The sequence below is a fragment of the Mirounga leonina genome, unplaced genomic scaffold (assembly GCF_011800145.1).
Source record: "Mirounga leonina isolate KUSES-001 unplaced genomic scaffold, KU_Mleo_1.0 Mir_126, whole genome shotgun sequence".
Taxonomy (NCBI): domain Eukaryota; kingdom Metazoa; phylum Chordata; class Mammalia; order Carnivora; family Phocidae; genus Mirounga; species Mirounga leonina.
The window spans coordinates 29,068,156-29,092,818 of record NW_023270314.1 but is presented as its reverse complement, the minus strand read 5'-3'; the positions used below and the strand labels follow the sequence as shown (position 1 = coordinate 29,092,818).

Below are 24,663 nucleotides of genomic sequence, written 5' to 3'. Positions count from 1 at the left end.
AAAATGACAAGTTGAAAGAGAAGAAAACTTTACTTCTAAATGTATATGCAAAACTCAGGCTGGGAATAGAGTGTAAAAGTACTGTATAAATAAAATGAAATGGAATTAAGTACATATATGTCTTTATAAGATCCTGTTTTGACAACATAGAAGAAAAAAGTAGGAAAGTCTCAAATTATCCTGAGAAAGGATCAAGAGAAAACAACACTTGAAGTGAAATCAGACAGATGAGCATTAGACATCAACATAATCTTCCAGGTCTGATGCTAGTAGGAAGAAAACTATGAATGCTCTTTCCTAGAGCCTTTCAGCATTGGAGAGTTACCCAGTTGTCAGGGCTGGGGGGAGGAAGCTGCTCTTCCAGGAGGCTTCCCCCTAGACAGACTCTGTCTTGGCCAGGCTGGTCCTCCCAAGGGCCCTCACCATGGCCCCCTTCATTTCCTTGTTTTGAAAACTATAGATGATGGGGTTGCACATGGGGGTGATGATGGTGTAGAGGAGGGAGAAAGGCTTGTCTTTTTCAGGGCCATGTGTGCTGCGAGGGTTCATATAAGAGAATATGGCTGAGGTGTACAAAAAGATGACCACAGTCAGATGGGAAGCACAAGTGGAGAAGGTCTTTCCACGACCTGAGGAGGAGGCTCTGCCAAGGATGGAGGCCAGGATGCGTGCATAGGAGATGACAATGAGCACCATGGGGCTGAGCAGCACCATGATGGCATCGGCAAAGATCACCCTCAGACTAAACTGGGGGTCTCCACAAGAGAGAGTGATCACTATGGGGGCCTCACAGAAGAAGTTTTCTATGTGGTTGTCTCTACAGAAGGGATTCCGGAATGACATATACTCAAGAAAGATGCCATTGATCAGCCCAAAGAACCAGGCAGTACTTACCAGCTTCACACAAACCTGCCCGCTCATGATCTGGGCATAGCTGAGTGGGTGGCAGATAGCAACATAACGGTCATAGGCCATAAAAGCTAAGAGAATGCACTCAGCCACACCCATACAGAAAACCAAGTACATCTGGGTTGAGCAAGAGACAAAGGAGACAATGTGGTTCTTGACCACCAGGTGGATCAGCATCTGTGGCATGGTGGTGGTGATGAAGCAGACATCCAGGAAGGACAGGTGGCCAAGGAAGAAGTACATGGGGCTGTTGAGCCTGGGGTCTGTCCAGGTGATGAAGATGATGAGGCCATTCATGGCCATGGCAAGGCTGTAGAGGACTAGGAAGAGGGCAAAGATCAATGCCCGAGTGAAAGAGGAGCTCTGCTCAAAGCCCACGAGGATAAACTCTGTCACTGTGCTGCCATTCCTTAGGTCCACTGTCTTGGACCTGCTTGAGGAGGGAGGACAGAAAAGCACAGGTGAGATAGTTGTAGGGGAATGTAAGGTACTCACTTGGGCCCAGAGATCCAGCTATAAAAGAACAATGAGTGGTGGTAAACATCTTGGAACTTTAGTAAACTATGTAATTGGCAATGTTGTGGGGCAGTGAAGATGCCAGGGTCACCATAGGCAGCATACATGGAATTGTAATATCAAAAATTGAGGAAGCAATGGTTATACTTTGTTCTGGTTTGGTCAGGCCTCAAATGAAGTACTGCAACTGCTCCAGGCCCCTCAATATTGAAGGATTAGCCACTAACCAAAATGTGTTCAAAGGTGTTAAACTAAGATGGTTGGGCCTGGAACCCATGCCAAATGAGGAAAGAAAGGTTTAAGAAATTGAGGAATGGAGTATTTGAGGGAAGAGCATGGTGGCTGTTAGCGTATAGAAGATCATATTTAGGAAGCACTTGGGAGATGTTTAAAGACATATTTTTCTAGAAGAAAGAAATGCTCAGTGTAGTATATGTATTTAAAATAATGGGTTGAGGGACGCCTGGGTGGCTCATCGGTTAAGCATCTGCCTTCGGCTCAGGTCATGATCCCAGGTCCTGGGATCGAGTCCCACATCGGGCTCCTTGCTTGGCAGAGAGCCTGCTTCTCCCTCTACCTGCTCTGCCTGCCGCTCCCCCTGCTTGTGCTCTCTCTCTCTGACAAAAAAAAATAAATAAAATCTTAAAATAAAATAAAATAAAATAAAATAAAATAAAATAATGGGTTGAAGTTTCAGAGGAAACAGTAATATTCTAGCCTTCAGCATTGCCCCTTAGGTGAGAATGATTTGCATACCTCTGGGAACAGCCATGCTTACCAGTCATCCACCCTCTTTCCAGACTCCCTCTCCCAGTGGTTGATGCTGCTGTATCCACCATCCATGCAGTGCATGCTGGAGATGGGGCCTCGTTGTGAGCTCTCGCATGCTTTCCCAATAGAAGACAGTTTTTCTATAGGGGCTGGAACTTAGGGCTAAGCACTTTTGGGTGGAAAGGATGCAACCCTTGCTGTGAGACAAAGGAAGCTATGAGCAGCGCACAAATTCAGCCTTTCTGGAATGGACCTTCAGAAAACTTTGATCTGTCCCTTTGCTTCCAGGATAAGTCTTGTTCTTTTCCCATAATCAGAGAATGAGCATTCAGAATTCTCATGTTCTTTTCTCATTATTATAACTTTTAGGAAGTCATTATGTTCATATTAAATCTCTCTTGTACTCTTCATCTTGTCTTGGAGTTAGATATCAGATCCCTTCCACTTTCAGATGCTTATAGATGGTTAGTATATTCCTTCTTAACCTTCAGTTCTGCCAACCACTCTTCTTTGTTTCCTTTTCTCTCACTCCTTTTTCTACACACTCTTACTCTACGCCCTCTGGGAGTCTTTCCCCCTCCTTTCTCCCACTTCCACTTCTCACTCTTTTCTTCTTCCTCTCCTTTTCTCATATTTGGTGTGGCTGTCTGCCATTCAGCTACCTCTGGTTGACTCCCCTCTCTTTTCTATGTCTTTAAGCATCTCATGTTGCCTATCTTAATTTTAGAAGAGACCTACCCATTGACTGCCACTCCTTTCCACATTAGATTCCCTGTAGGTGATTTCCTGATAGGTCAAGGCAATAGGCCATTCCCATCATCCGACTTTGGAACGCTCCCCTAGAACTTGTACCTAGAACTTCTCCTCTCCGAGGCCCATAAAGTGCAGGGAAGATCAGAGAGCAATGTTTAACCCCAGAAGTGGCCTGGAATCATGGGCCCAATGGACATGTTGGGGTTAAGGTCAGATTTTGGGCAAGGGAAGGCAGTGAGCTATGCTCCAGACAAGTCTGGGGCTTGTCCAAGAAGAAACTAAAGTTCAACCTAAGAAAGCAGTAGGATTTATAGGAGTATATAAATGCTTATTGTGGTCCACTGTGCCAGAAAGAATACTCCATGATACCTGGCATCTAGTGCCCTGTTAACCACCGGGGTTAATCAGTCAAGCATTTGCATAAATAAATAGGACAATGACTTGAAAATCACATCCTACCTCATTCTGTTGCTTGGCTGGTGATGATGTTTATCACTGAATCACCGCAGCAAAAAATAGAGAAAATCCCATGGTGTTTGAAGAACTGGTCCAGGGAGGATGGTCTGACCTGGTGGGCCACTCTGGAAGAGAGTTGTGATGATGGCCTCGTTAGTTCTTCAACGTCCATACCATAGATGATGAATGTTTACTTAAATAATAATACTAAGTTACTTACGTACTGCACTTTAACTGTCACATATTCCACTTGTTAATAAGCTTACTTGCTCCCACTTTTTCAGTGTATGTTTTGACCTTCTCAGGACTTTTAATTTTGTCCCAGTGCTAATTGAATTTTAGCCCCTTGACTTGAAAATCACATGCTCTCTTAATTGTTACTTGAAGAAAACACCAGCAAGAAAATAAGAAAACATTCATACTCCTTTAGCTGCAGACAATCTCATATTATTCTATAACATAAAACATATCCTTGCAATTGTTTCTGACAAAGAATTTTCTGAGACTGGACATCAGAAATTGTTGCTATGCTCTAAACCTAATTGTGAACCTCTAAAGTATCATTTTTATTGGTGGCCTTAATCATGGCCATCGTAATATTTAAATTGATATCTCTGTTTTCAGAAAGATATATATATATATATATATATATATATATATATATATATATATATATACACACACACACATACTTGTGAGATTTCTCTGTTAAACCAGAAGAGGATCATGGGATTTTCTTCTGCCCAGGGTACAGATATAAATAACCACCTACGATCCCTTGGACTTCTTGTTTAAAGAGTCAAGGGTCTGTAATCTCATTTAAATTAACAATAATTTATAAAGTAGTTCACACATGCCATTATTTTTTATTGTAATTTAAGGATATAATTTAATCTCATTGAAGAACCTCTGTTATGTTGGACAATGTAGTTGAACACAGTTTGGCAAGGAGAGAGGAATAGGGAATAAGTTTTCAGCTGTGGGTCTAGACTGGCTTCAGAGTTGACTTACTGTTCTGATTCCTTTTAGAACCACTTGCAAGGAAAATAGAACTGTTCCAAAGTTCCAAGAGCCTCTCACCAGAGCAGTGATTTGTGTTGGAGGGGCAGCCAACATGAAGGTGGAAGTAGGACTGTTTTAATATCTTACACCCTATGGTTAACTGTAGACTTAATGGGGTTAGAGAACACAATGCTAGATACTGTTAGGGGCGGGGTAGGTAGGGAATAAGTTCTTCCACATTCCTGATGTTTCCTTCCACATGGATAGATTGTGATAGCATAACCCTCTTGACCTTTCTCTTCCTCATTCAGACCGTCCCATGGGGAGTGAGTGGCTTACCAGATTGGTGATTTTAGAAGGAGAAACCGAGCACGTGTTTTCTATCCCTTTCCTCTCACCTTCCCCTTGGGAGGGAGTGGCCTTCTCCAGGGCAGGGTCTACCCCTGTTTGGGGAGGCCTTGTGGCAGTACGGTCCTGCCAGTTACAGGGGAATAGGTTTTTCTGTCTAACTCTCTGCTTCTGGATTAGGAAGTCCAATTGCTGCAGTGTCTGCTTTGTTATTAGTAAAGGTGATGTTTTAACCTCCACCTGCAGACTCTGTCTTATTTCTCAGATGATTCAGAGCCAGATGAGAAGAGCAGTGTTATTTACTGGACCCCTCAAAATCCCTAACAATTATTATTAGTGATATAATCACATATATGGAAATAAAATTTTAACAAAAATGTGATAGAGCTTTGATTACAACGACAAGAAACCATTAGTCACAGTGATGTCCGGGCAGATCCTGAGAGGGAAGAGTTCTGCTGATACAGGTATGCTGAATGCTCAAGGTATAGGGCTGGTGAGTTCAGGGAGAGAAGCGTACATTCCTTGACCACAGGAGCACAATGAACAAAGTGTGCTATTGTAGACTAGACAGGTGGGAAAATGTCTTATTGTAATGTTAAGATTCTGATTCCTGTCATGTTTACTGAAGAGGAGCAGGACACTGTTGAATACCTTCAACAGTTGGCCACAATGTTCCTGTAGCTTTCCTAGCATGCTATGGCCACAGGAAAGAAAATATAATACAGCACTGTATCATTCATTTATTCTGGAGAGTATGTTTGTTTTAGGAATGAGATTGGCTCACTTAAGTTGTAAACGAACTCATCAGCCTTGTTTAAATCATGTAGATTCTTAGAAAGCTTCAGCTTCTGTGAGGCTTGGCTATCTTCTTGCAGGTCTGCTGTAAATAAAATGTGCCTTTAGTAATTTCAAATCTAACACAGCTTGAAATCTGGTTTCTCTTCTGCATACTCTAATCCCTTCCTTTTTTGGATTAAATACATAATTTCATGACTTGAAAGCCAAAAACCATTATTTTTCTGAGCAGAAAAACTTTATGGTGGATATATTTATCCTGAGGTTCATGGAGCTCTAGGGAGTCAGAAGATATGTTTCAGTTTGTCCAGGCATCTCTGAAATGTTGTATGAAAACATGTGTGCATGACAGCATTTTTCTTGAGAGTAAAATGAAGAAAAACATATTTGTTGGTGTGGTTGGTGTGAAGATTAGGAGGAAATTTATTCAATCAAAAATGTGCGTGTGTATGTAAATATGTTTATATGTAAATCACATAGAACAGTATTTGTAGTAGGGAAAGTGCTCAACAAATCTAGCTTCCTTTTCTAGGTCACTGAATAAATAAAAAATATTAGTTAAGACATTTACTTTTTTTTTTTAAGATTTTATTTATTTATTTGACAGAGACACAGCGAGAGAGGGAACACAAGCAGAGGGAGTGGGAGAGGGAGAAGCAGGCTTCCCAAGCAGAAGGCAGATGCTTAACGATGGAGCCACCAGGCACCCCAAGACATTTACATTTTTAAATGTCATTAATCCTCGGGGTGCCTGGGTGGCTCCGTCGTTAAGTGTCTGCCTTTGGCTCAGGTCATGATCCCAGGGTCGGGGGATCAAGTCCTGCATCAGGGTCCTTGCTCAGCGGGAAGCCTGCTTCTCCCTCTCCCACTCCCCCTGCTTGTGTTTCCTCTCTCGCTGTCTCTCTCTCTGTCAAATAAATAAATAAAATCTTTAAAAAAATAAAAATAAATGTCAATCCTCAAAATGCCTGAAGCCTTTAAAAAACTGAAGCTGCAAATTAAAAATGTATTTCTAAGCATTGTTAAGTTCTGGTAGAGCATGCAGTACAGTTGAGGGTAGAGATATTTTACAATTTCACTGTACTATGATATGGATAAGAGCTCTAGTAGGGCATCAATAAAATACGGCGGTATCTCAGAGTAATGAAATAATGAAATACTCAAGGAAAAAGTGTGTAAGAAGAAAAAACATCAACTCCAGAAAAAATAGCTGCTTAATGACTGACAGATTCAGAGGTTGTTCTTGGAAAAGTGCTTTTTTTTTTTTTTTTTAAGATTTTATTTATTTATTTGACGGAGAGACACAGCGAGAGTGGGAACACAAGCAGGGGGAATGGGAGAGGGAGAAGCAGGCTTCCCGCCGAGCAGGGAGCCCGATGCGGGGCTCGATCCCAGGACCCTGGGATCATGACCTGAGCCGAAGGCAGACACTTAATGACCCAGCCACCCAGGTGCCCCGGAAAAGTGCATTTTTATAAAAGAAAAAATGGCCAATGTAAGCAGAAACATGGATTAAGCCCAGAAAGTCTGAAACTGAAAGTTAAAATTATACCCAAACTTTGAAAAAGACTTTAAGAGGTACAAAGTGGCCCTAAAAAGATGTTCTTTTAGTAAATTGAATTATTAGTAGGTTTATGATTATTGTGATATAAAGGATAGAGTCAGTGATGAAAACCAGTTTCTCTTCAATATTTAGTAAGGAAGATAGAAATTCCTGTCCCCAACTGGACAATGCATGGATCAATTGGAGGCCCCAAATTCCATAATGGCTGATACGCAATAATTTTGAAATCAAATTTATAAAATAAAAAATGTTAATTCATTGGGGCTTCTTTGAGAATTGAGTGAAGATTTCCACTGCTTCTCAAGGCTGAGAGCTAAGAGCCAGGTTGAAAATTCTCCTAATTCAATAGGATTAGATCAACAGGCAGTCTTTAGGAGGAAGGCAAAGGCATCCACTGTCCTGATTCTTGCTCAGACAAGCTACAGTTCATCCTAAAGTGGATAATCAATTTCTCTTTGTTAACTAACAATGAAGATTTAGAAATCAGATTTGAAAAAGCAAAAGAAGGGCCATTAATCATTCAAAAATACAGCCTGAGGGTTGGGAAAGGGAGGGGAGTGGGGGGATGCGATAACTCGGTAATGGGCAATAAGGAGGGCACGTGATGTGATGAGCACTGGGTGTTATACACAACTAATTAATCATTGAACATTATATCAAGAACTAATGATGTACTATACATTGGCTAATTGAATTTAAATTAAAAAAAGAAAAAAAAATGTAGATCTGATGAAAACCTCTAGAAAGGAATAAGGGTGAGCCCCAGAATTAGCCTTGCTAAAAGAGAAGGGCAACCAGGATCTACCGAGTTCCTTGTTAGTGAGACGGGGGTCATCCACAACTGGAGGTCAAGAAGAATACACAAGTTGCAGAGTTGTTGGGAAGATATTGGCACCTATTTGTGGAGGAAGAGAACCAAGTAGTTGTATCTAGCTGAGTGGTGTCTCACATCAGAAATATTAGAAAGACAGTAACCTACACTGAGACACTTCACCAGGAGCAAAAAAGTGAAATTAGAAAGACCTTGTAAGACCAGAGCCATTGTCTGCCAGGCCTTACTCTGCATCCTACTGCATTAGCCCCATCATTAGAAAGAGCCCAGGCCCTTACCAAACAAATCCTTACATGGCCAGAAAAAAATCATTGTTTTCGTTCTGATTTTTGCATTATTCAGAATGCCCTGTAATTGTGGCATTTCTAAAGATTTTTTGTGATTCATGACTTACATATAACACCCAGTGCTCATCACAACAAGTGCCCTCCTTCATATGCATCACCCATTTAGCCCAGGGCCCAACCACCTCTCTCCATCAACCCTCAGTTTGTTCTCTCTAGTTAAGAGTCGCTTATGGTCTGCTTCCCTCTTTCTTCCCCCTTTCTGTATGTTCATCTTGTTTTCTTTCTTAAATTCCACATATGATTGAAATCACATAGTATTTGTCTTTCTCTATTTCGCATAGCATAATACTCTCTACCTCCATCCATGTCATTGCCAGTGGCAAGATTTCATTCTTTTTGATGGGTGAGTAATATTCCATCATAGATAAATACGTATATGTGTATATATATACACCACATCTTCTTTATCCATTCATCATTCAGTGGACCTTTGGACTCTTTTCATAGTTTGGCTATTGTTGATAATGCTGCTATAAACATCGGGGTGCATGTGCCCCTTCAAAAAAGTATTTTTGTATCTTTGGGTAAATACCTAATAGTATAATTGGTGGGTCGTAGGGTAGTTCTATTTTTACCTTTTGAGGAACCTCCATACTACAACAGCAAAAATGAACTATTGGGACTTCATCAAGATACAAAGCTCTGCACAGTGAAGGAAACAATCAACAAAGCTAAAAGACAACCTATGGAATGGGAGAAGATATTTGCAAATGACGTATCTGATAAAGGATTAGTATCCAAAATCTAGAAATTTTTAAAAATTTTAAATTCCAGTATAGCTAATGTACAGTGTTATTTTAGTTTCAGGTGTCCCATAGAGTGATGGTACCATTTAGTACCATATACTGATATATCACCCAGTGCTCATCATGACAAGTGCACGCCTTAATCCCCATCACCTATTTTACCCATCACTCCACCCACCTCCCCTCTGGTAAGCATCAGTTTGTTCTCTACAGTGAAGAGTCTGTTTTTCGGTTTGCCTCTCTCCTTTTTTATTTTTTTTTTTAATCTTTGCTCTTTTTTTGTTTCTTAAATTCCACCATGAGTGAAAGCATATGGCATTTGTCTTTCTCTTACTGATGTATTTCACTTATTTCAGTTAGCATTATACTCTCTAGCTCCATCCATGTTTTTGCAAGTGGGAAGATTTCATTCTTTTTTATGGCAGAATAATATTGCATTGTGTATATATACCATATCTTCTTTATCCATTCATCTCTCCATAGACACTTGGGATGTTTCCATAATTTGGCTACTGTAAATAATGCTGATAGAAACATGTATCATCCTGTATGTATCCTCCCTACAATGCATTATCCATATGAATTAGTGTTTCTTTATTTTTGGGTAGATACCCAATGGTGGGATTACTGGATTATAGGGTAGTTCTACTTTTAAGTTTTTGAGGACCCTCTATACTGTTTTCCACAGATGCTGCACCAGTTTGCATTCCCACCAACAGTGCAAGAGGGTTCCTTTTTCTCCACATCCTCGCCACACTTGTTCTTCCTTGTGTTTTTGATGTTAGCCATTCTGGCAGGCATGAGGTGATATCTCATTGTGGTTTTGATTTGCATTTCCCTGATGATGTGTGATGCTGAACATCTTTTCATATGTCCATTGGCCACGTGTCTGTTCACATCTTCTGCCCATTTTTAATTGGATTATTTGTTTTTTGGGTGTTGAGTTGTATCAGTTCTGTATAGATTTTGGACACTAACCCTTTATTAGATATGTCATTTGCAAATCTCTTCTTCTGTTCAGTAGGAGGCCTCTTAGTTTTTCAGTTGTTCCCTTTGCTGTGCAGAAATTTTTATTTTGATGGAAAACTTTTGCTTTCATTTCCTGGCCTCAGGATACATATCTGGAAAAATGTTGCTATGGCCGATGTCAGAGAAATTACTCTCTGTGCTCTCTTCATAACTTTTATGGTTCCAGGTCTCACATTTAGGTCTTTACTCCATTTAGAGTTTCGTTTTATGTATGGTGTAAAAAGTGGTTCAGGTTCATTCTTTTGCATCTAGTTGTCCAGTTTTCCCAACACCATCTGTTGAAGACACTGCCTTTTTCCCATTGGATATTCTTTCCTCCTTTGTCTAAGATTAGTTTCCCATATAATTATGGGTTTATTTCTAGGTTTTCTATTCTGTTCCATTGATGCATGTGTCTATTTTTGTGCCAGTACCAGAGTGTTTTGATTACTAGAGCTTTGTAATTTAAGTCTGGAATTGTGATACCTACAGCTTTTCTTTTCCTTTTTTTTCTTTATATACTTTCTAAAAATTTTATTATGTTATGTCATCATACATTACATTATTAGTTTTTGATGTAGTGTTCCATGATTCGTTTGCATATAACACCCAGTGCTCCATTCAATACATGCCCTCCTTAATACCCATCACCGGGCTAACCCATCCCCCCACCCCCCCAAAACCCTCAGGTTGTTTCTCAGAGTCCTTAGTCTCTCATGGTTATCTCCCCCTCCGATTCCCCCCCCCTTCGTTTTTCCCTTCCTACTATCTTCTTCTTCTTCTTTTTTTTAACATATAATGTATTATTTGTTACAGAAGTACAGGTCTGTGATTCATCAGTCTTACACAATTCACAGCGCACACCATAGCACATACCCTCCCCAGTGTCCATCACCCAGCCACCCATTCCCTCCCACCCCCCACCACTCCAGCAACCCTCATTTTTTTCCTGAGATTAAGAATCCCTCATATCAGTGAGATCCTACGATACTTGTCTTTTTCTGATTGACTTATTTCGCTTAGCATGATACCCTCTAGTTCTATCCACGTCATTGCAAATGGCAAGATTTCATTTTTTGATAGCTGCATAATATTCCATTGTATATATATACCACATCTTCTTTATCCATTCATCTGTTGATGGACATCTTGGCTCTTTCCATAGTTTGGCTATTGTGGACATTGCTGCTATAAACATTGGAGTGCACATACCCCTTTGGATCACTACATTTGTATCTTTGGGGTAAATACCCAGTAGTGCAATTGCCAGGTCATATGGTAGCTCTATTTTCAAATTTTTGAGGAACCTCCATACTGTTTTCCAGAGTGGCTGCACCAGCTTGCATTCCCACCAACAGTGTAGGAGGGTTCCCCTTTCTCCACATCCTTGCCAACATCTGTCATTTCCTGACTTGTTAATTTTAGCCATTCTGACTGGTGTGAGGTTGTATCTCACTGACGTTTTGATTTGGATTTCCCTGATGCCGAGTGACGTTGAGCACTTTTTCATGTGTCTGTTGGCCAATTGGATGTCTTCTTTGGAAAAATGTCTGTTCATGTCTTCTGCCCATTCCTTGATTGGATTATTTGTTCTTTGGGTGTTGAGTTTGATAAGTTCTTTATAGATTTTGGATACTAGCCCTTTATCTGATATGTCATTTGCAAATATCTTCTCCCATTCTGTCAGTTGTCTTTTGGTTTTGTTGACTGTTTCCTTTGCTGTGCAAAAGCTTTTTATCTTGACGAAGTCCCAATAGTTCATTTTTGCCCTTGCTTCCCTTTCCTTTGGTAATGTTTCTAGGAAGAAGCTGCTGTAGCTGAGGTCGAACAGATTGCTGCCTGTGTTCTCCTCTAGGATTTTGATGGATTACCATCTCACACTTAGGTCTTTCAACCATTTTGAGTCTATTTTTGTGTGTGGTGTAAGGAAATGGTCCAGTTTTATTCTTCTGCATGTAGCTGTCCAATTTTCCCAATACCATTTGTTGAAGAGACTGTCTTTTTACCATTAGACATTTTTCCTGCTTTGTCAAAGATTAGTTGACCATAGAGTTGAGGGTCCATTTCTGGGCTCTCTATTCTGTCCCATTGATCTATGTGTCTGTTTTTGTGCCGGTACCATACTGTCTCGATGATTACAGCTTTGTAATAGAACTTGAAATCCGGAATTGTGATGCCACCGGCTTTGCTTTTCTTTTTCAACATTCCTCTGGCTATTCGGGGTCTTTTCTGGTTCCATACAAATTTTAGGATTATTTGTTCCATTTCTTTGAAAAAAGTGGATGGTATTTTGATAGGGATTGCATTAAATGTGTAGATTGCTCTAGGTAGCATTGACATTTTCACAATATATATTCTTTCAATCCATGAGCATGGGACCTTTTTCCATTTCTTTATGTCTTCCTCAATTTCTTTCATGAGTATGCTGTAGTTTTCTGAGTACAGATTCTTTGCCTCGTTGGTTAGATTTATTCCTAGGTATCTTATGGTTTTGGGTGCAACTGTAAATGGGATCGACTCCTTAATTTCTCTTTCTTCTGTCTTGTTGTTGGTGTATAGAAATGCAACTTATTTCTGTGCATTGATTTTATATCCTGCCACTGAATTACTGTATGAGTTCTAGCAGTTTTGGGGTGAAGTCTTTTGGGTTTTCCACATAAAGTATCATATCATTTGCCAAGAGTGAGAGTTTGACTTCTTCTTTTCTGATTCAGATACATTTTATTTCTTTTTGTTGTCTGATTGCTGTGGCTAGGACTTCTAGTACTATGTTGAATACCAGTGGTGATAGTGGACATCCTGCCGTGTTCTTGACCTTAGGGGAAAAGCTCTCTTTTTCCCCATTGAGAATGATATTCTCTCTGGGTTTTTCATAGATGGCTTTTATGATATTGAGGTATGTATCCTCTATCCCTACACTCTGAAGAGTTTTAATCAAGAAAGGATGCTGTACTTTGTCAAATGCTTTTTCTGCACCTATTGAGAGGATCATATGGCTCTTCTTCTTTCTTTCATTAATGTATTGTATTACATTAATTGATTTTCGGATGTTGAACCAACCTTGCAGCCCAGGAATAAATCCCACTTGGTCGTGGTGAATAATCCTTTTAATGTACTGTTGCATCCTATTGGCTAGTATTTTGGTGAGAATTTTTGCATCCATTTTCATCAGAGATATTGGTCTGTAATTCCCCTTTTTGATGGGGTCTTTATCTGGTTTTGGGATCAAGGTAATGCTGGCCTCATAAAATGAGTTTGGAAGTTTTCCTTCCATTTCTATTTTTTGGAATCGTTTCAGAAGAATAGGTAATAATTCTTCTTTAATGTTTGGTAGAATTCCCCTGGGAAGCCATCTGGCCCTGGGCTCTTGTTTGTTGGGAGATATTTGATTACTGCTTCCATTTCCTTAGTGGTTCTGGGTCTGTTCAGGTTTGCTATTTCTGCCTGGTTCAGTTTTGGTAGTTTATACAACTCTAGGAATGCATCCATTTCTTCCAGATTATCTAATTTGCTGGCATAGAGTTGCTCATAATATGTTCTTATAATTGTTTGTATTTCTTTGGTGTTGGCTCTGATCTCTCCTCTTTCATTCATGATTTTGTTGATTTGGGTCATTTTTCTTTTCTTTTTGATAAGTCTGGCCAGGGGTTTATCAATCTTGTTAATTCTTTCAAAGAACCAGCTCCTAGTTTCATTGATCTGTTCTACTGTTCTTTTAGTTTCTATTTCATTGATTTCTGCTCTTATCTTTATTATTTCTCCTCTCCTGCAGGGTTTAGGCTTTATTTGCTGTTCTTTTTCCAGCTCCTTTAGGTGTAGGGTTAGGTTGTGTACTTGAGACCTTTCTTGTTTCTTGAGAAAGGCTTGTATTGCTATATACTTTCCTCTTAGGACCGCCTTTGCTGCATCCCAAAGATTTTGAGTAGTTGTGTTTTCATTTTCATTTGTTTCCATGAATTTTTTAAATTCTTCTTTAATTTCCTGGTTGACCCAGTCATTCTTTAGTAGGATGCTCTTTAGCCTCCATGTATTTGAGTTCTTTCCGACTTTCCTCTTGTGATTGAGGTCTAGTTTCAAAGCACTGTTGTCCGAAAATATGCAGGGAATGATCCCAATCTTTTGGTACCGGTTGAGACCTGACTTGTAACCTAGGATGATTCTGGAGAATGTTCTATGGGCACTAGAGAAGAATGTGTATTCTGTTGCTTTGGGATGGAATGTTCTGAATATAACTGTGAAGTCCATTTGGTTCAGTGTGTCATTTAAAGCCTCTATTTCCTTGTTGATCTTTTGCTTAGAAGATCTGTTCATTTCAGTGAGGGGGGGCTGTTAAAGTCCTCTACTATTATTGTATTGTTGTTGATGGGTTTTTTTGATTTTGTTATTAATTGGCTTATATAATTGGCTGCTCCCATGTTAGGAGCATAGATATTTACAATTGTTAGATCTTCTTGTTGGATAGACCCTTTAAGTAGGCTAAAGTGTCCTTCCTCATCTCTTATTATAATCTTTGGTTTAAAATCTAATTTGTCTGATATAAGGATTGCCACCTCAGCTTCCTTTTGATGTCCATTTGCATGGTAAATAGTTTTCCACACCCTCACTTTCAATCTGGAGGTGTCTTTGCATCTAAAATGAGTCTCTTGCAGGCAGCATATCAATGGGTCTTGTTTTTTTTATCCAATCTGATACCCTGTGTCTTTTGATTGGGCCAGTTAGCCTATTTACGTTCAGGGTAACTACTGAAAGATATGAATTTAGTGCCACTGTATTGCCTGTAAGGTGACTGTTAGTGTATATTGTCTCTATTCCTTTCTGGCCTATGTTACTTTTAGGCTCTCTCTTTGCTTAGAGGACCCCTTTCAATATTTCTTGTAGGGCTGGTTTCGTGTTTGCAAATTCCTTTAATTTTTGTTTGTCCTGGAAACTTTTTCTCTCTCCTTCTATTTTCAATGACAGCCTAGCTGGATATAGTATTCTTGGCTGCATATTTTTCTCATTCAGTGCTCTGAATATGTCATGCCAGTCCTTTCTGGCCTGCTAGGTCTCTGTGGATAGGTCTGTTGCCAATCTAATGTTTCTACCATTGTAGGTTATAGACCTCTTGTCCTGAGCTGCTTTCAGGATTTTCTCTTTGTCTCTGAGACTCGTAAATTTTACTATTAGATGTCGGGGTGTTGACCTCTTTTTATTGATTTTGAGGGGGGTTCTCTGTGCCTCCTGGATTTTGATGCCTGTTTCCTTCCCCAGATTAGGGAAGATCTCTGCTATAATTTGCTCCAATATACCTTCTGGCCTTCTCTTTCTTCTTCTGGGATCCCAGTTATTCTAATATTGTTTCATCTTATGGTATCACTTATCTCTCGAATTCTGCCCTCGTGATCCAGTAGTTGTTAATCTCTCTTTTTCTCAGCTTCTTTATTTTCCATCATTTGGTCTTCTATATCACTAATTCTCTCTTCTGCCTCATTTATCCTAGCAGTTAGAGCCTCCATTTTTTTATTGCACCTCATTAATATAGCCTTTTTACTGCATGGAGCATTGGGTGTTATACAAAAACAATGAATCATGGATCACTACATCAAAAATTAATGATGTATGGTGACTAACATAACATAATAAAATAAGATTTAAAAAAAAAAGAAAGAAAAAAAAGATTTTTAAAGCAGGGGGAAGGGTGGGGCAGAGGGGAAAAAAATTTTCAACTTGGTTAGATTTTAGTTCTTTTATTTCTCCAGAAAGGGATTCTCTAGTATCTTCCATGCTTTTTTCAAACCTAGCTAGTATCTTTATATCATCATCCCGAACTCTAGTTCTGACATCTTACTAATGTCCATATTGATTAGGTCCCTGGCAGTTGGTACTGCCTCTTGTTCTTTCCTTTTTTGAGGTGAGTTTTTCTGTCTTGTCATTTTTTCCAGAGGAAAATAGATGAATGAGAGAACAAAATGCTAACAGGTTTACAATGACCCCAGAAAAATATACACTAAACAAATCAGAAGAGACCCAAAACCAGGGGGAAAAACAGGGAAAGAAAGAAAAAAAATATATGATCAGGCTGGTGAATAGATCAGAGCCACACACAAGATTTTGGGAGTATTTTGGTCTCTTAGAAGAAACTGCCTCCAAAAATTTTAAAGAAAGAAAAACTTATATATGTACAAAAATAAGGGTAAATACAATGAAGGGATGGAATATGACTGTAAAGATGAAAATTATAAAAGATTTTATAAAAAGGAATTGATAAGTTGGTTGGAAAAAGAAAGAAGAGAAATTTGGAAAAAAAAAAAAGGGAGGGAGAGAATGTGATCAGGCAGGAGACTAGAACAGAGCCATACACTAGAGATTTAGGGTATATTTTGGTCTGTTAGAAGAAAACTGTATCCCAACATTTTAAAGCGAGAACAACTTATATATATACAAAAAATAAGGTTAACTATAATGAAGGGATAGAATATGACTCTAAAAATGAAAATTAAAAAGATTTTTAAAAAGGGATTGATAAGATGTTGGTTGAAAAAGGTAAAAAGAAAAATTTTTTTAAAAATAGAAAAAGAAAAAAATAAAGAAAATTTTAAAAATTAACTTTGAAAGACTAACGAATCAGGGGGAAAAAAGCCATGAATTCTATGTGAAGTATTCCCCTAGCACTGGAGTTCTGCCGTTCTCATTGATTGGTAAACTTGGCCTTGGCTGGCTGTTCTCGCTGATCTTCTCAGGGAGAGGCCTGTTGCCATGGTTCCCAAATGTCTTTGCCAGAGGCAGAATTGCCCTGTCCTTGCCGGTCCGGGCTAAGTAATCTAATCGGGTTTGCTCTCTGGAGCTTTTGTTCCCTGCAAGCTTTCCCTACAGCTTTGGAGGACGAGAGTGAAAATGGTGGCCTCCCAATCTCCACCCTGGAGGAGCCGAGAACTCGGGGCCCCGCTCCTCAGTGAGCCCCCAGAGAAAAGCAGTCAGTCACTCCTGTCTCCCTGTCTCCAGCCGCACTCCGTGCTCACCCAGCCTGTGACCGAGCATTTCTATCTCTGGCACCCGACTTGGTGTGGAGTCTCTAAACCCAGAAGATGCCTGTGGTGCACTCCCACGCCGCTCCTCCCGAGGGAGGAAGGGGAGTCTCCCTGGATCTGCCGCTTGTTGGGTCCCTGCTGGAAGAGCAGTGGCCCGACTGTGCCCCGGATCACGGTTTATGGCAACCCCGAGCTGAAAGCCCACGCCTCGGCTCTGTCTCTGCAGCCAGCTTCCCCACTCTGATACCTGGGAGCTCTGCTGCACTCAGGCACCCCTGGTCTTTCTGTGACCCTGAGGGTCCTGAGACCACACTGTCCTGTGAGGTTCCACCCCCCCTTAGCCACCGGAGCGATGTCCCTCAGCGGAGCCGACTTTTAAAAGTTCCGATTTTGTGCTCCGCAGCTCTATCACTTGCCAGTAGCCAGTTCCCCCCCCCACCATCTATCTTCCCGAATATCACCTCAGATTCACTTCTCCGTACGTCCTACCTTCCAGAAAGTGGTCGCTTTTCTGTTCAGAGCGTTGTTGCTATTCTTTTCTTTGATCTCCTGTTGATTTTGTAGGTGTTCAGAATGGTTTGACAGCTATCTAGCTGAATTCCTGGGACCAGACGAAATTTAGGTCTCCTACTCCTCTGCCATCTTGCTCCACCCCTCCAGCTTTGCTTTTCTTTTTCAAGATTGCTTTGGCTATTTGGGGTCTTGGTGGTTCCATATAATTTTTAGGATTTTTTGTTCTAGTTCTGTGAAAAATGCTGTTGGTATTTTGATAGGGATTGCATTAAATGTGTAGATTACTTTGGATAGTATGGAGATTTTAACAATATTTGTTCATCCAATCCATGAGTGTGGAATGTCTTTCCATTTCTTTGTGTCATCTTCAATTTTATGGAAATATTCTTTTTTTTTTTTTAATTTATTTGATAGAGACACACACAGCAAGAGAGGGAACACAAGCAGGGGGAGTGGGAGAGGGAGAAGCAGGCTTCCCCCCGAGCAGGGAGCCCGATGTGGGGCTCGATCCCAGGACCCCGGGATCATGACCTGAGCCGAAGGCAGACGCTTAACGACTGAGCCACGCAGGCGCCCCTGGAAATATTCTTAAGCTAATGATTTATCTTTATGATTACAAGTGAGTTCATGTTTTCCTTCTTTAGTCATTTGTGGAAAATAATATTTCTCTAGTACTTTTTTCTATTTATCTAAGCAGATTTAATGTCATAAAGTTTTCCATGGTATTATGTTAGAATTTAAAAAGCTTGTTTATTAGTAGTCTATTGCTGTGTAACAAATTACCACAAATTCAGGGACTCAAAGTAACACAAACTTACTATCTTACAATTTCCTTGGGTCAGGAGTCTGGGTATGGTTAGCTGGGTATTCTGCTCAGGATCTCACCAGGCTGAAATCAAAGTGTCAACCAGGCTGTGATTTTCATCTGAGGCTCAGGGTCATCTCCCAAGCTCAAAGGTTGTTGGCAAAATCTGTTCTTTGCTGTTGTACCACTGAGGTACCTATGTCCTTGCTGGGTGTCAGTCAGACATTGCTGTCAGCTCCTGGAGGCTGCCTGTACTTCCTTGCCACATGGCCGCCACAGGCAATTCACAATGTGGATGTATGCTCTCTTCCAGGCCAGGTGGAGCATTGTCTTTCTTTGACTTCCAGCTCCTCTCTAGTCCACTACAATGGAGTTTTAAATAAGATAAATTTTATATTTTGACTTTCATTGTTGAGAAGATAGCTGTCAATCTAATTGTGCTTCTTTTGAAGGGAATCTGTCCTTTTCTTCAGGCAGCTGTTAAGTTTTTCTCTTTGTCCCTCTTTTTCAGACATTCTAATGGTATGCCCATGTGTGTATTTCTTTTTGTAAGTAACATATTTGGGGTATATTTAGGGCCTCTTTAATCTGTGCACTGATGTCTTCTTCAGTTTTGGAAAAATCTGGGCTATTTTCTCTTCAGATATTGTATTTGCTCTATCCATTCTTTCTTTCATCTTCTTCATGACATCTCTCCCACTTTACTAATCCTCTTATCAGTTCTTTCTAGATCTGCTTAAATGTAGATTGACTGTTCCTGGGTCTTAGCTCCCAAATTCTTCACTGCCTCTTTAGTGCTTTAGTGCCTTCAAGTGGATGGTTTAAAATATTTTGTCCAGCTTTTGTTGTTTTGAGTGACATAGTTGATCCAAATTACATGGTCCATCAATATCAGAAACAGAAGGCCTCTTATAATTCATTCTGTAACATCTGTAGTTATGGGCCCCTTTCATTCTTAGTATTGTTTAAGTCTGTTTATTTTTGATCACTCATGCCACAGACCTGTGAAATTATTAATTTCTTCTAATTCTATCAATTTCATCAATCTTTGGATTTGTTTGAATCAATTATATACATTTTTATTCCTTCTATGTTCCTTGCATAATCTGTGATTCAGTTGGTAGCTTAATTTATTACTTTTTAACACGTCCTTTTTTCCTAATAAAAGAAATTATTGCTCTAGGTACATCCCACAAAATGGTAAGTAGTTTCATTACTAATTTGGGGTTTGTAAACTTTTCTAATTATTATCATAATCAATTCTTGTGTTGAAAGCCTGACATGAGGTATCAGGTAGTAGGAACCGAGGTAAATAGGCTTTCAGTGGGGGGTTTTGTGTTAGGCTGTGTTTAATGTTTGCTGTAGCTGTGGTGTCAGAGGCTAAAATTTCCTCACATGTCCTTGCTTTTGTCTCCTTTGCTGTCTTTTTTTGTTTCCCTATAGACTCCTTCTTAAATAGGGTCTGAGTGTTGCAGCTCTTTCAGCTGTGATCCTTGAAAATCTACAACCTTATTGATGTGGTAGTAAGGTACAGGGGAGTGGAAACATTCCATAGTCCTATGATTAGGTCTTGGTCTTCTAATGAGCCTGTGTCCCTGGGCTGTAACAACCTTCACAGGTCCCTCTCAGCTTTTTTTTTTGTTTTTTGGCTTTTGTGTGTTTGTTTTGTTTTTGTTGTTTTTTCATGGATCCTTCTCCAGATTCATTAGATTCTCATCAAATAGTTTTCCTTGAGGGCAGACAGTGTTCTCTGGGCTTATTTCAAAATGCTAACTTGTCCCTTCCCCCTGCTGAAGCACAAGGGAATTTTTTTCTCATCTTCATCATGAGAATGTGGTGGGGCTGCTGGAAGTAAAACTCATGAAACTATGAGGGCTCCTCTGAGGTCAGGCCCTGAGGAGATTTTATCTCTGAAGTTAGCCCATTCTCAGTCTCCAATAACTAGTCAATTTCCCTTTAAGTATTCTGACCAGGCTCCAGTTGCAGCCTTCACTCCCAGAAAGCTGTGATTTTCTGTCTTCACTTGTCTCCCAGTTTTTTTTTGGGGGGGGGTGGTTTCCCCTGTGACTTCAATTCTCTGATAGATCTAAGAAGTGTTGTTGATTTTCCATTTGTTTACCCTAATTTATTGGTGAGGGTGGGAGTGCGAGCCCTTTACTTCCAAGCTCTTTACTCTTCCCATGTTGGACTAGTCTTATATTCATTCCTTGGTAAATACATTGATTACAATTATGTTTCTTAATTTCCAACCATATGGGTTTCTTCTAGTAATCGTTTTGATACTGCTTTCTAACTTAACTGCATTACGGTCAGAGAACTTGGTCTATGTGACTTCATATCTTTGAAATGTTTTGAGATTTGCTTTATGGACTAGTATATGGTTTATTTTGAGAAATTTTCCATTTGTATTTGGTAATATGTACCTGGTACCTGTTACTAGGTCAGTCAGTGTGCTGGGAGGAAATAGTTGGCATACTTAAATAGGACTAATGAGGGTGCTTACCAGGATATGGAAGGATTAAGGGGAATCAAAAAGGGATGGTGAATCATCCTGGGCTCTCAAGAGCAGGGAGCAGGTACCACCTTATGGGGACAGGAAAGGGAACTGTAGAAGGCCACCTGATGGTAACTCTGGGACATCAGGGAAGGAGCAGGAGAATAAACATCCTCACTCCTTCTTCTCCTGCCTTCCTCTATCCTACTAAGTAACTCTTACTAGTTGAACCCGACCAGTATGTAGAGGCAACAAAACCCATTGAGGAAACCAACAAAGGTCTGTCTACCAGGACAGAGACCAGAGGGAAAAGGTGTGTATTTCATTCTAGAGGGGCAAAAGAAAGTATCTAGCACACATAGAAGGTAGAGTGGACTTTCCTATGAATGGAACATGTGGGTTGTTTGTAAGTAACATATTTGGGGTATATTTAGGGCCTCTTTAATCTGTGCACTGATGAAATATAAGCATTGGTGAAAGAAGGAGATTGATAAAGTGAATGAGAAAAATACTGACATTGTAGGAAGTATTCCCTTAAGTATTCCCACATGGTTTTCATGGGTTGCACTGAATGGCATGTGCAGGAGTCCTACTGCACATGAACAAAGGTGATGGATGTTAGGATTTAGTTGGGCAGGAATGTGAGATTTATGGGAACAAGGGAAAGATGACTGTTGGGTGGGTGAAGTTTGGGTTGAAGTAACAGAGGAAAAGGGCAGAACTTATGTAGGTGTCCATGCTTGTGGCAGGCAGGAGTGCATGATTGGATAGGAAAAGTCTTATAACTTGGGAAAACTGGAGGAGTAGAAGTAGGCTCAGATAGAGACAAACACAGAAGTTTTAGAGCAGGTTTTATCACAAGTACTTACATAGATAGTTGCCATGGCAGTGCAGGAGAAAGCTTGCTCACAGTAAACCAGAAATGAGATAGAATTCTGAATTCTAAACTCTTGGTTTCCTCCTGCCTCTTCTTTTCCCATATCAATACCTCTTATCATCTTCCCCATTCTGCTCTTTTAATACTTCATCTCCTGACCAGGGTTACTCAAGCTCAGCACTAATGATTCTTGGGCTGCATAATTCTTTATTGTGGGTGCTGTTCTGTGTATTGTAAGATATTCAGCAGCATCTTTGACCTCTACCTACTAGGTGCCAGTAGCACACACCCTCCCTCGCTTGTGACAACTAGAAAATGTCTTCAGATATTGCCAAATACCTCCTGGGGGAGAGAATCATCCCTGCTGAGAATCCCTGCCTAGATATTAGGTAACTGACTAGGGGTAGGGTAGAAAGAAGAGATGTGAGCAGTGTCTCAGGAAATGTAGTGTATTGTAAATAAAAGAAGACATAGGAAGGAATCTTTTGAAGAAAAGGGAAACATTTAAATTGCACAACAAGCATCCAGGCCAGTGACAAAATCTTCCAATGGAAGCAGACAAATGCATAAATAAGTTAAAGTGCTCTTTTTATATTCTTATAAAATGCAGATGTCACTGGAAGCTTCCCTGACCCTAGGAGATTTTGTTCTATAGCTACCACTCCCAGTTCACAGTCTGGGGAACTGGGTCCTGTCCTCAGACTTCCTGCTCTTGCTTCTGCCCTCTCACCTCCCCACTAATAATTCACATGTATTTGGCATATACCTCCTCCTGTTGCTTCCTTTGAGGAGCAATACAATCCCATTCAGCAGTTCTTATTTTTTCTGGGAACTTCTTGGATAATTTTGATGCCACCATATAGGGACAATATCATATACCTCTTAGCATATTTCTCCCACCTACTGCTTTTTCTCTAACTTCTATAGATTCCCTTGTTTCCCTCATGGCTTTCAGTATGCTCTTTTTTCATAGATGGAGCTCCTGCTATTTGCCTTTGCCCAGGAAAGAAATACTCCAAAGAATGGACTGGTCATCCTATTACTTCCTTCTCTTTAGGCGCCTACTACCTTTCCCCCAGTTTTGGAATAAACTTTTCCATTTCATTACACTTGCCACTCCAATCATGAACATGTATCAGTAAGAGGAATTTGGAAGGATCAATGTAGTTGATTGGTTGAAATCAGACAGATGAGCATTAAACATCAACAAGATCTTCCAGGTCTGATGCTAGTAGGAAGAAAACTATGGATGCGTTTTCCTGGAGTTTCTCAGCATTGGAGAGTTATGCAATTGTCAGGGCTTGGGGAGGGAGCTTCTCTTCCAGGAGGCTTCTCACTAGACAGACTCGGACTGGGCCAGGCTGGTCCTCCCAAGGGCCCTCACCATGGCCCCCTTCATTTCCTTGTTTTGAAAACTATAGATGATGGGGTTGCACACGGGGGTGATGATGGTGTAGAGGAGGGAGAAAGGCTTGTCTTTTTCAGGGCCATGTGTGCTGCGAGGGTTCATATAAGAGAATATGGCTGAGGTGTACAAAAAGATGACCACAGTCAGATGGGAAGCACAAGTGGAGAAGGTCTTTCCACGACCTGAGGAGGAGGCTCTGCCAAGGATGGAGGGCAGGATGCGTGCATAGGAGATGACAATGAGCACCATGGGGCTGAGCAGCACCACGATGGCATCGGCAAAGATCACCCTCAGACTAAACTGGGGGTCTCCACAAGAGAGAGCGATCACTATGGGGGCCTCACAGAAAAAGTTTTCTATGTGGTTATGTCTACAGAATGGACCACGAAATGTCATGTAATCAAGAAGGATGCCATTGATCAGCCCAAAGAACCAGGCAGTACTTACCAGCTTCACACAAACCTGCCCGCTCATGATCTGGGCATAGCTGAGTGGGTGGCAGATAGCAACATAACGGTCATAGGCCATAAAAGCCAAGAGGATGCACTCGGCCACACCTACACCGAAAACCAGATACATTTGGGTTAAGCAAGAGACAAAGGAGACAATGTGGTTCTTGACCACCAGGTGGATCAGCATCTGTGGCATGGTGGTGGTGATGAAGCAGACATCCAGGAAGGACAGGTGGCCAAGGAAGTACATGGGGCTGTTGAGCCTGGGGTCTGTCCAGGTGATGAAGATGATGAGGCCATTCATGGCCATGGCAAAGCTGTAGAGGGCTAAGAAGAGGGCAAAGAGCAATGCCCGAGTGAAAGAGGAGCTCTGCTCAAAGCCCACGAGGATAAACTCTGCCACTCTGCTCCCGTTCCTTAGGTCCACCATCTGCAGCCTGCTTGAAGAGGGAAGACAGGAAAAGCACATAAGAGATAGTTGCATATAGACGCTACCTAGTTGTATAAAAACAGATTGCAGACAAAGGAATGAAAAAGAAAGGAATTTTAGTACACTCCGTATGAGTCAGGAGAGTCATGGGCACTGAAAATGCTAGTGCTGAAAGGTCTGGGAACCATGTGACAACGTTTTGAAGAAAACTTTAAAGAAGACTCAAGGAGAATCCAAGAGGCCCATTTAAATATTAAGAAAGCACTTGTGATGAGCACTGCGTGTTATGTGTGTTGATCATTAAATTCCACTTCTGATACCAATATTACCCTATATGTTAACTAACTAGAATTTAAATGAAAAACTTGAAAGAAAAATAAATTTAAAAAAATTGATAAATAAATCTTAATGGGTTCTGCATCTAGAAGAGTGAATTTTCTTTTTCTGTGTAATTTCAATGAGTAGAACTCAAACTAGAGAGTAGAAATGTCAGAGGAAAAAAATGACTGATATTTCTAATTGTACATTTCTCTTCTCTTTACTATAAAAGTAATGCCTGTTCATTATAGAACATCTAGAAAATACCAAAAAACAAAAGCAAAATTAAGTAAATTAAAAGAATCATCA

General features: G+C 40.4%; 2 protein-coding genes across 2 annotated transcripts; both read right to left on the bottom strand.

Annotated features, from left to right (window-relative positions):
• Positions 1-203: 203 nt before the first annotated feature.
• LOC118008907 (olfactory receptor 10AD1-like) lies at positions 204-1,811 on the bottom strand. Its single transcript, XM_035002776.1, has one exon. It carries the CDS (start codon positions 1,210-1,212, stop codon positions 376-378), a length of 837 nt encoding a protein of 278 aa, XP_034858667.1. The 5' UTR covers positions 1,213-1,811; the 3' UTR covers positions 204-375.
• Positions 1,812-23,054: 21,243 nt separating this feature from the next.
• On the bottom strand, positions 23,055-24,244 carry LOC118008906 (olfactory receptor 10AD1-like). The gene has a single exon (XM_035002775.1). The coding sequence runs from the start codon at positions 24,088-24,090 to the stop codon at positions 23,083-23,085; it is 1,008 nt and encodes a 335-aa protein (XP_034858666.1). The 5' UTR covers positions 24,091-24,244; the 3' UTR covers positions 23,055-23,082.
• Between the last annotated feature and the right edge of the window lie 419 nt (positions 24,245-24,663).

Bases quoted from the DNA above. Each gene is read 5' to 3' on its own strand.
- LOC118008907 (XM_035002776.1), bottom strand. From the start codon at position 1,212: ATGGCCATGAATGGCCTCATCATCTTCATCACCTGGACAGACCCCAGG.
- LOC118008906 (XM_035002775.1), bottom strand. From the start codon at position 24,090: ATGCAACTATCTCTTATGTGCTTTTCCTGTCTTCCCTCTTCAAGCAGG.